General features: G+C 42.3%; 1 protein-coding gene across 3 annotated transcripts in view; it reads right to left on the reverse strand.

The window, feature by feature from the left end:
• The window catches only part of CFAP251 (cilia and flagella associated protein 251), a 68,680-nt gene that overhangs the window by 32,823 nt on the left and 23,776 nt on the right, over window positions 1-12,081 (reverse strand). For all 3 annotated transcript variants that reach the window (XM_068563568.1, XM_068563569.1, XM_068563570.1), the window contains 6 exons: window positions 9,246-9,323; window positions 7,903-7,953; window positions 4,846-5,060; window positions 1,883-2,077; window positions 908-1,158; window positions 421-572 (listed from right to left, as the gene is read on the reverse strand). In XM_068563568.1, coding sequence (XP_068419669.1) covers window positions 421-572; window positions 908-1,158; window positions 1,883-2,077; window positions 4,846-5,060; window positions 7,903-7,953; window positions 9,246-9,323 — 942 coding nt within the window. The remainder of the gene's footprint in view (window positions 1-420; window positions 573-907; window positions 1,159-1,882; window positions 2,078-4,845; window positions 5,061-7,902; window positions 7,954-9,245; window positions 9,324-12,081) is intronic.

Consider the following 12,081-nt stretch of genomic DNA (forward strand, 5'->3'; position numbering starts at 1 on the left):
GAAAAATCAAAGGGAAAGATAAAACCCTGGATGCAGAGAAAGGGTTCCGAAAAACTAACAAACCAAAACGAGCTGTCAGAGTAGCAGAATCCAAGTCTGGAAGTTCTGAGGCCCTGGTCTTGTTTTCAGGCAGAAGTACCCCCACTTCCCCCACCCCTTTCTCCTTTCGTAACAGCTTTATTGAGATATAATTCACCTCCTACACAATTCACCCACTGGAAGTGTACAGTTCAATGGGCTTTAGTATATTCACAGAGTTGTGCATCCATCATCACAGTTTTAGAACACTTTCATCACCCCCAAAAGAAACCTGTACCCTCTAGCAGCTACTCCCCAGCCCCCCCACCTCCCAGCCCCTCCCCCTTGCGGCTTTAAATAAGGTTGCTGAGCCCCTGGATGGCACTGAGTGAAAATACTCACAGCGGTCGCCATATACTGGGAGTCATGGGAGAAGCTGACGTGAGTCACACTGGTTCTGGAATATTTGAAAGGTTCTGGGATTTCACTTTCTAAGGACATTGCATCAAGAATGTAAACAGTCCCTTCTGTGAAGCCAGCTCCGAGGAGAGCTCCTGAAATCACAAGCCAGAGAACAATGATCGAAAAGGACTTCATTCACTCAAGAAACATCGACTCCACGCCAGGCCTTGTTCTAGGTGCCGAGGAGACAGCAGCGAACACGACAGACAAGGTCCTGAGAAGGAGAAGTAAACTGGAAGGCATGGCATCGTGGGATGAGACCAGGCGGTACGGAGCTCTGCAGGGTCCAGGGGGAGGAGGCGTCCCATCTGGCCTGGTGTGGGGAGAGGGTCAAGGTAACCTTCCTGGAGCTGTGACAGCCAAGGGATTAGCCATTTGGGTCTGTTTTCAGTTTAGAACCTTAGACAGGCTGACAAAATGAAAATACCTTCGGGGTTGTAGGTCAGACTCTGGACTCCAAGCCCCTTCTCAAAGATCCTGCTGAAGAGGTATTTTTTCTGTTCATAATCCCACACTTTGATCATCCCACAGAAACTCCCGATGGCAATGAGGGGTTGGTACGGGTGGCAGGAGATGGCACAAATGGCATCCTTGGGCTCTACAAATAACTTCTCAAGTTTGGTCCCATCTGCTGTTAAGTGGTACACTGACGCATCCGACGTTCCAATGATAAAATTCCTGTTTGCCAAGGAGAGACCCAACAGCATCAGTGTTTGCAGGGAATGGGGCACGCCAGCTATTCTGCTTCTAATTGCACATGAAACGCCTCTGTCGTCTGTAATTTAGTGACATTATTAACCCAACATCTCCAAAAATATACCACCAATACCCAACAGCCTCCATTTGCAAGTGAAAAAGCCCACATTTCTACATGTAAATTGAGTCATTAAGTATGCAGATGGACAGTCAGTTGTACAATTAGCTAATCTGCACATGCAAATATTCATTTGTGTATGCAAATATGGAGTTTGGTGCACACATACAGATGTGCCTGCAAATACCACAAGGGTAATTAAGCAGACTCACAGATAATTCTGTCTTGAAATGTTATGGCTATTAACTATCAAATCCCTTTAACTGTAGTGCTAGGACAAACTCAGCTTCGAGAAAGGAGACCAACCTACAGCGAAGGACTCCAGAGGCAACAGAGATTAGAGCCCTTTCCGGCTTCCCATCACTAGACGTTCTTAACAGGAGAATGATGTTTCACTTAAAAAATCGATTAAATAGTGATTGTAATCAGCCAAGGAGATCCATCTGCAAGCCAGATAAAGGACTGACTAGGGAGGCCAGCTCCCTCGAGTTCACATCCCAGGAACAGGAAGAAGACCCCACTGTACACAAACTAAAAGAAGATATCACTTTTTGACCATGCAAATGATGAGATTCATTAACAACTCACCTAACAATAAAAAGGTCACCTTTTAAAGTGCAGTCTGGAGGATAGTTTGTATTTTCGGTCGGAGGAGTTGCCGGGGTCTTTGAGAAGGACAGGCTTCTTATGGAGCTCAGTTTGAAGTGGCTGTACCAGTTCACAATGGACAGGCTGTGATCGTAGAACTTGATGTTACCCCGAATGTCACCTGTGACAATATAGCTGAAATGGAGAATAACATCGGCTTGTTAAATAATGGTAATGAGTACCATCTATTGAACACCTAATTATATGTCAGCCCCTGGACTCCGGGCATTGTAAAAACTTTCACTTAGTACTGCCCTGGGCTTCCCTGGTGGTGCAGTGGTTAAGAATCCGCCTACCAATGCAGGGGACACGGGTTCAAGCCCTGGTCTGGGAAGATCCCACATGCCGCTGAGAAACTAGGCCCATGTGCCACAACTACTGAGCCTGCGCTCTAGAGAGGCCGCAAGCCACAACTACTGAGTCCGCGAGCCACAACTACTAAAGCCCGCGTGCCTGGAGCCTGTGCTCCACAACAAGAGAAGCCACTGCAGTGAGAGGTCTGCGCACCACAATGAAGAGTAGCCCCCACTCGCCGCAGCTAGAGAAAGCCCGCACGCAGCAGCGAAGACCCAACACAGCCAAAAATAAAAACAAATAAATAAATAAATTTATTTTTTAAAAAACTATTGCCCTATGTGGCTGATTTTACTGTCATCCCAGTTCACATCTAGGAAACTAAGGCTCAAGGCCTCGGATTGCCAGATTTAGCAAATAAAAATTCAGGATACCCAGTTAAATTTGAATTTCAGATGAACAATGAGTAAATTTTTAGAATAAGTACATCCCATATATTGCATGGTCCCAAATGCAGTTGCCCCATGCAACATTTGGGACGTACATAAACCTGGCAACCCTATCAGGGCCACGTGGCTAGACTATGCCGGGATCCAGGTGTATCTTATGCAAAGTCCATGCTCTCTGCTCTCCTCTTCCCTGCCGCCCAAGATCAGCCCCACGCCATGGCAGTGGGCAGTGATTTACACCCTCTGCCGTAAGACTACAGATGACAACAGAGTCCATCAACCATTCCTCTGAAATCACGCAGGCTGGCAACGGGATACAGGAAGACACTGCTGTGAGAGCGATCGATGGTAAAACCCTGTCCAGTCACCACAGCCAAAGGCAGTGCTGCGTGACAAAACAGCTTTTATTTCCAGTCCTCAGAGCCATCCCAAATGGGCTTGTTTTTTCTAAAGCCTCTGACATAATTCTAATCACGGGGGGCGGGGGGAGGTGTGGGATGAGTTTTCTCTTATATAGGCAAAGTGATTAAATGAGGTTTCTGATTAATAAGCAAGGCAGGTGGGCCGAGTAATTGGCTAGAATGTCATTCACAGCCCTCTGCTGGACAGAAACGGCAAAACAAGCCAAGTGTTTTCTGAGACCTTTTCCTGCAAGGGCTCTGGGGTCCTGGCTGGGTTTTATTTAACATGGAGAAAAGGAAACCCAGGCCTGGTCTTCCCTGGGTCCTAACCCCCAACAATTAAAAGTTGATTGCATCATCAGCTGCAATTCTACTACTGTCTTTTCGCATCAAGTGAGTGAAGATGACGATTTGCATTTGTCTTTGTAAAGCCACGCCAGGACCTCACTGTTCCTCTGTATTAAAAGAAAGGGTCAAGAAAGCAATGGGCTTCTGGGAAGCAGATGGCACAGTGACTCCAGCCATGCGGGCAGGGTTCTTGTCACGAGGCAATCGTCTCCAGCACTGATAATGGCTGTTGTACCTAGAGCTCCCCTGTACCAGATGGCATGCTAAGAGTTTTACAAGGCTTGGGAATTCCCCGGCGGTCCAGTGGTTAGGACTGAGAGCTTTCACTGCCTGGGCCAGGGTTCAATCCCTGGTCAGGGAACTAAGATTCCGCAAGCCATCCTCACAAAATCACTCTGGCGAGACAGTATTGTTATGCCTACTTTACAGATGGAAGAATGGAGGCTCAGCACATTTAAGCCCCTTGTCCAAGGTCACTTGGCAAGGAAGGGATGCATCTGGCAATGTGAACCCCTTTATGTCTGAGGCTAAGGCATAAGGCTTAGATCATCTATGTGCTCCCGCAGTCTCTCAAAATCAAAGCGTTAGGGAACTTTATAAAGTTATGTTGTAGTTCATCTTTTCACGATGGGTAAATGTTATTCTGTAATCAGAAAGAAATATATAGCTATTTATGTCCTCTTCTTAAATTTAAAGTATGGGCAAAATAAGTCTAATTGGGGCAGAGGAAAAAAAAATTAGTTACTTTTTGTTTCACCAACACAAAAGGACTGTTAAAAGTAATACATGCCTGGGACTTCCCTGGTGGTGCAGCAGTTAAGAAGCCAACTGCCAGTGCAGGGGACACGGGTTCGAGCCCTGGTCCGGGAAGATCCCACATGCCGCAGAGCAACTAAGCCCGTGCACCACAACTACTGAGCCTGTGCTCTACAGCCCGCGAGCCACAACTACTGAAGCCCGCGTGCCACAACTACTGAAGGCCACGTGCTCTGGAGCCCATGCTCTGCAACAAGAGAAGCCACCGCAATGAGAAGCCCGTGCACCGCAATGAAGAGTAGCCCCCGCTCGCCGCAACTAGAGAAAGCCTGCGCAGCAACGAAGACCCAACGCAGCCAAAAATAAAATAAATAAATAAAATATTAAATTACTTTAAAAAAGAAGGAATACATGCCCATGATTTTTTTTTAAAAAAAGCAAACCAATCAGTACAAATGAGACTATAAAAAGAAGTAAATCCACCCCCATCCTTGATCCTAGATCTCAGTTCTTTTCCTCAGAGGCAGCCAATGTTCCCAGTTAATTGGCTCTCCCAAGAAACGATCTATGCATGTACAACATACGTGTATACCTCCAAAAGGGTTTTAAAATAATTTTATAATCATCTATAGCTACTTTTTAATTAATTAAGTACCTGTCAACTGTAGTAAGCACAGTGATACCCTCCTTCTGCAAATGAACCAGTTTACAAGGTGTGATGTGGGGAAAGCCCGAAGAGGTGGAGGCAGATGGCGGTGGGCGGTAAATGTCCCAGACAACCAGCTTCCCTTCCAGTGTCGCCGACAGTATTTGGGTTAAATTCAGATGAAAGACTGACTGGCTAAATTTTCCCACGAGCTTGTTGAATGTCTGCATTTCAAGAGACAGGTTATGAGTTACCTTTGGGAGTAAATATAAAGCAAAACATTTATCAACACGACGTTTTATAATGTTTTACCTAAATATAGTAGGAAAAAAATAAAGTAAAAAAAAAAAAAATCATTTAAAAACACCCTCCCCCATGGATTGCCATGATCCAGGCAGTTCTGTACCTCTGAAGGTTTGCTAAGAGCAAGTGAAGGGTTATGTACTGGCTTAATTAAACTGTTTGCTTAAAGCAAATGAAGGAGTGATTAATCATCGTTTATATCTGTTCAACTTCTCTTACTGAGGTTTCAGAGACTGATAAAGAAACTAATGTCTCTGGTGGACAAAGCATGCTCCAGCTGTAAAATATTATAAAACAATTCTCTCAGTTTATTTTTGATCATAAATTATTTTCCCATCAGCGGAAACTTAAGTGCTGTACATAGAAATGCCCCAAGACTTCTTATTAAATGTGTGCTACGTAGGATAAGGCACTAGGCCATCTTTCTTAGAGAGTGGCTTAGAGATGAAGCATAGAAAGAACCCAGAGCAGGGAGTGAACCCTCAGCGAATGTTTACTGAGTGAATACATGAAGGAAACTCGGCGATCCGTCATACGATACAGTAAGTCTGCTGCCTGACTCTCTACTGAGGCAGAGAAGATCCTAAGGTGGACCTCTTTGACTTGAACACAGGAGGGTCAGGGGAAGCACAGTTGGTCAAGCAAGGACGTCACGTTCTTTCTAAGAACAGCCCTGTTTCAACACGAGGCATTTTTATCATTTCAAACTGCAGCCGATCCTCATTCTTCGTGGATTCGGTATTTGTGAATTTACTTACTTTCTGATATTTATTTGTAACCCCCAAATCAATCCTCGTGGCACTTTCACAATCATTTGCAGATGTGTGCATGGGCCGAGTGGTGAAAAACGTGACATTCCCAGCTGAGGTCAAACCAGGCAACTCCGTGCCTTCTTGTTTCACCTCTCAAACGAGAGACAAGTGTCCTTTTCCTAGCCTGTTTAATGTGATGTTCGAAATTTTTTTTGGTGCTTTTTGTTGGTGATTTTGGTATTTAAATTGGCTCCTGAATATGGTACTGAAATGCTGTCTAGTGCTCCTAAGCCCAAGAAGGCTGGGACGTGCCTTACAGAGAATACACCTGTGTTAGATAAGCCTCATTCCGGAAGGAGTTCTATCTAGTGAGTCCAACATTAAGGAACCAACATTATATATTAAATATGGTGTCTTTAAACAGAAACATACATCAAACAAGGTCACGCATCTGTCAGTCGGAGAAAGTACTGTGACCCTAGACTGGCAGGAGCCTATTCCTGTATCTCTCCTAGGAGCAATGATTCAGCATCCGCTAATTCAGGTCTACAGAGACCTTACAGAACGTAACTGCTGCAAATAATGAGAACTGACTGTATTTTTTTTTTTTTTGATACTTTGATGTATGAAAAGCAAAGTTTGCAGACAGAATAATCTTGCCTTGTGTCCATCGTCTTTTGGCATGCCCTCTTGAAAAATAAAGTTTTATTGGTCAAACCAAAAGTGAAGAAGGGAAGCAGAAAAATCACTGTCAGGTGCACAGTGAGAGTAGGTTATGTGAGTATCAAAAGCAGAAACTGCTGCAGGAGACAGGACTCGAGGTCCACCTCAGGTGCAATCACTCAAGGAAAGCAGGAATGATAAAACGTTCCCGCCAGCACCTGGCTCACCACCTTTCTACTGGCTCTTAAACATCTAAATACCCAACATCATTTTTAAAAAATGGTCCTATCTATCTATCTGTCTATCCATCCATCTATTGTCTTATTTTTGGCCCTGCGTCTTTCAGGATCTTAGTTCCCCCACCAGGGATGGAACCCGGCGCTGCCTGCATTGGGAGCACCGAGTCTTAACCACTGGACCGCCAGGGAAGTGCACCCAGTATCATTTTTATTGCTCTGAAAACTGAGCAGCTTAAAGGGATCCACTCATGTTCAACTACTTTACTTATTTCACCCCAAATTAACTTTCATCTTTTGTCATGTGCACACATACATTATAAAAATCATCACTTTCTTGGGTATTTTCTCATGGTAGTAAACGTTCTTTGCCATTTATTTATTTATTTATTGTTTTTTTAAATACTTATCTGGCTGTGCTGGTTCTTTTAAATTTTTTTTATTTATTTATTTTTATTTATTTATGGCTGTGTCGGGTCTTCGTTTCTGTGCGAGGGCTTTCTCTAGTTGCGGCAAGTGGGGGCCACTCTTCATCGCGGTGCGCGGGCCTCTCATTATCGCGGCCTCTCTTGTTGCGGAGCACGGGCTCCAGACGCGCAGGCTCAGTAGTTGTGGCTCACGGGCCCAGTTGCTCCGCGGCATGTGGGATCTTCCCAGACCAGGGCTCGAACCCGTGTCCCCTGCACTGGCAGGCAGATTCTCAACCACTGCGCCACCAGGGAAGCCCTGTGCTGGTTCTTAGTTGCGGCCCGAGGGATCTTTGTTGCCGCGTGTAGGATCTTCAGTTGCGGCATGCGGACTCAGTTGCGGCATGCAGGATCTAGTTCCCTGACCAGGGATCGAACCCAGGCCCCCTGAATTGGGAGTGCGGAGTCTTAACCACTGGACCACCAGGGAAGTCCCTGCCATTTATTTTTATTCCATATTATTTTGAACAATCCTTCCATTATTTTTAACTGGCCATTCAGTATGGTAAAGGACCTAAGTAAAAATTTCAAATTATTTTGCAATATAAAGACATACAAAGAGTAGTCCAAAATGACTAAGCTGACACACACATATTTATTCTCCACAAAGTCAGACGTAAAAAAAAGCACAACAGGCATACTCACTTTTTCTGTTAAAAGTGGGGCACTGTGAACAAGTATATCTCCCTCTTCATACTGATAAGCACAGAAAAAAAAAATCACTACTAAAAAAAGACTTGGTTTCCAAAAGAAGAGCTACATAACAGCAAAAATCAAAACAAATGCATCTGAACAGGGTCAGAGCTTTGCAATTTCTACAGGTAGGATAACCTGCTGTCTCTAGGGACATCTAGAAACATTCTGAAAGAAAAGTAAATACATAAAAAATGCCACAAATGATTGTGACTAAGTGGTAGTTAATGCAAATCTGAATTCTACATTTATAAGGCTTTGAAGCTATAATTAATACCTGAAGGAATGAATATCACTGAAAATCAGCAATTCAATGTGTTTTTGTTTAGCATTTTTCTTATTGAGGAAAATTCACTTAATATAAAATTAACCATTAACCATTTTAAAGTGTAAAATTTAGTGCCATTTAGTACATTAACAATACTGTGCAACCATCATTCCCTCTAGTTCCAGGACACTTTCGTCACCCCAAAAGGAAGCCCTCTATCCATTAAGCAGTCACTTCCCATCCCCCCCAGCCCCTGACAACCACCATTCTGATTTCCGTCTCTATGAATTTACCTATTCTGGACAGTTCATATCAATGGAATCATAGAGTATGTGGCTTTTTGTGTCTGGTTTCTTTCGTTCAGCATAATGTTCTAAAGGTTCATCCATGGTGTGGCAGGCGTCTGTACTTCATTGCTTTTAATGGCTCAATAATATTCCATATATGGATAGACCACATTTGGTTTATCCATTCATTAGTTGATGGGCATTTGATTTGTTTCTACCTTTTGATTATTGTGAATAATGCTCCTGCTAGGAACATTTGTGCATAAGCATTTGTTTGAACGCCTGTTTTCAATTCTTTGGGGTATACACCTAGAAACTGGTGGGTCATATGGTAATTTTATGTTTAACTTTTGATGTTTTTTTAATCTCATGATTTTGCCCTGTGTCAGTATATATATGACCAATCTGTTTGCTAATTCCTTTTTGAAAGGGAATAAAGTCCAAGATCTTGAAAAACCCTTGATCTTGAATATATTTTAGACCTTAAATATATTCAAATAAATATTTGCCACATTACTTTAAAAAATTAAATGAAATTTAAATTATCTGGTTCTGATTTAATATGCTAATTTCCAATGGGACTAAAATAAATGCTATAATTAAATCAAAACATTTTAATATATGTTTATTGTTTTCTAAGTAGATACTATATTGTTACATTACCAAAAGATCTGTACTCAAAGAATAAACACATACTTGTTTATACATTTAAAACAAATGAAGAAAATATTTCTACTTACCCACATATAGTATATTGCTTGTGTTTTACTATTGCTCACCAATTCTTTATTATTTGTTGGATTAAAAGTAAGGTAGCTCTGAAATATAAAGTATGAAAATATGTTACATTATAATACATTTTCTGTTTCTCTCTGGTTAAGCTGAATGTTAAAGTTAAATAATATTTTTAATTAAAATAAATAACTGAGTAGGAATATAAAACAGAAAAGACATGGGGGATTTCCCTGGTGGTCCAGTGGTTAAGACTCCACGCTTCCACTGCAGGGAGCATGGGTTCGGTCCCTGGTCAGGGAAGTAAGATCCCACATGCCTCGTGGCATGGCCAAAATAACAAAAACAAACAAAACAAAAAAACAAGAAAAAAAGACATGGCATTTTGTAAGCAATAGGAATATAATTTAAATACTGAATGTTAAAATTAATGGTCTCAAACGTGTTTCCTTTCTTATTTAGTCTTATTTATTATAATTCATCATCTATAAATTGGAGCAAGCAAAAGTAAACTAGTATTCACCAATAACCTTTATTCTGTGTCCTTTTGGACAAAGACTGCTGTGTATTCATTTCTAAATTTAACAGGGCCACAAGGTAACTTGGAACGAATGCAAAATATTGGAAGGGGGTTCTGATTCCTGCCAAGATGGTGTGTAGCATGGGTTGCCTGGCTCCCTCCCCAAAAATCAACCCTGCAGACACTATAGAAGTGAAGGAAACCTGAAATGCAGAAACTAAGTAACAACAAGTGAGAAATCCCTGGGGAGACAAGGCGTAAGTCTTGAAATGATATACGCATGGGAGGCGGGCAGCTGCAGCCTGACATGGAGGGCTGCAGGAGACGGATAAGAGATGGGTTGGAGAAATGCTTTTTTTGTTTGTTTTTCAAAGATTTTTTTGGATGTGGACCATTTTTAAAGTCTTAATTGAATTTCTTACAATATTGCTTCTGTTTTACGTTCTGGTTTTTTGGCGCTAAGGCATGAGGGATCTTAGCTCCCCAACCAGGGATCAAACCCGCACCCCCTGCATTGGAAGGTGAAGTCTTAACCACTGGACTGCCAGGTAAGTCCCAAGAAATACTTTTTTTTTTTTCTTTGATTTTTTTATCTTTATTGGAGTATAATTGCTTTACAATGTTTGTTAGTTTCTGCTGTATAACAAAGTGAATCAGCTATACATATACGTATATCCCCATATCCCCTCCCTCTTGCGTCTCCCTCCCACCCTCCCTATCCCACCCCTCTAGGTGGTCACAAAGCACCGAGCTGATCTCCCTGTGCTATGCAGCTGCTTCCCACTAGCTATCTATTTTACATTTGGTAGTGTATATATGTCCATGCCACTCTCTCACTTCGGCCCAGCTTACCCTTCCCACTCCCCATGTCCTCAAGTCCATTCTCTACATCTGCATCTTTATTCCTGTCCTGCCCCTAGGTTCATCAGAACCATTTTTTTTAATTCCATATATATGTGTTAGCATATGGTATTTGCTTTCCGAGAAATGCTTTTTAAGTTCCATTCCTGCCTCTCCCACCCCATCTCTTATTCCTTGCCTGCTGATTGCTGCCTCATTTCAAGAATGTAAACTACCAATGCCAATGCCAGATGATCAATTTCAGGACAACACAAAGGCCTGGGTGGGGTGAAGAACTGGTGAAAGCAAGTGCATGGATGAGGCCTCACAAAGGCTGAAAATCAGCCTCAAATCACCTCAATCTCTGATTAGATCGAGGTGACCACTTTGCCAAAGGCCTCTAAGAAGCAAAAGTAAGTCTTCCTTGGAGGAAGTTATTATCAACCTGAGCCTCAAATTATTCCTATTCTTTTTAAAGCACAACATCTAGCATTCAATGAAAAATAACCAGGCATAGGAAAAAGACATGTCCAAATAACTGGAAAACAAGGGAGAAAAGTAATCTACAGAAAGAGACCCCCAGGAGATCCAGGTATTTTTTATGGCTGAGTAGTATTCCATTATATATATGTACCACATCTTCTTTATCCATTCATCTGTTGACGAACACTTAGGTTGCTTCCATATCTTGGTAATTGTAAATAATGCTGCTACGAACACTGGGGTGCATGTATCTTTTTGAATTAGTGTTTTTGGTTTTTTTCAGATATATATCCAGGAGTGGAAATGCTGGGTCATATGGAAGTTCTATTTTTAGTTTTTTGGGAAACCTCCATATTGTTTTCCACAATGGCTGCACCAATTTACATTCCCACCAACAGTGCACGAGGGTTCCCTTTTCTCCACATCCTCTCCAATATTTGTTATATTGTGGTCATTCTGACAGGTGTGAGGTGATATCTCACTGTGGTATTAATTTGCATTTCCCTGATGATCAGCAATCAGATAACTCTATTTTAAAAAAAAATCAAATGGAACTTCTAGATCTGAAAAAAGAAATGGTTTAAAAAACACAAAATGGAAATTGAGTTATTTTTAGTGAGGTGGATGGACCTAGAGTCTGTCATACAGAGTGAAGTAAGTCAGAAAGAGAAAAACAAATACCATATGCTAACACATATATATGGAATCTAGAAAAATGGTACTGATGGACCTAGTGGCAACACAGGAATAAAGACACAGACGTAGACAACGGACTTGACAACACAGAGGGGGAAGGGGAGGCTGGGACGTAGTGAGAGAGTAGCATGGACGTATATACACTACCAAATGTAAAATAGATAGCTAGTGGGAAGCAGCCACATAGCACAGGGAGATCAGCTCAGTGCTTTGCGACGACCTAGAGGGGTGGGATAGGGAGGGTGGGAGGGAGGCTCAACAGGGAGGGGATGGGGGACACTAACACAACATTGTAAAGCAATTAT

Source organism: Eschrichtius robustus, chromosome 14, assembly GCF_028021215.1.
Source record: "Eschrichtius robustus isolate mEscRob2 chromosome 14, mEscRob2.pri, whole genome shotgun sequence".
In the NCBI taxonomy this organism is placed as follows: Eukaryota; Metazoa; Chordata; class Mammalia; order Artiodactyla; family Eschrichtiidae; genus Eschrichtius; species Eschrichtius robustus.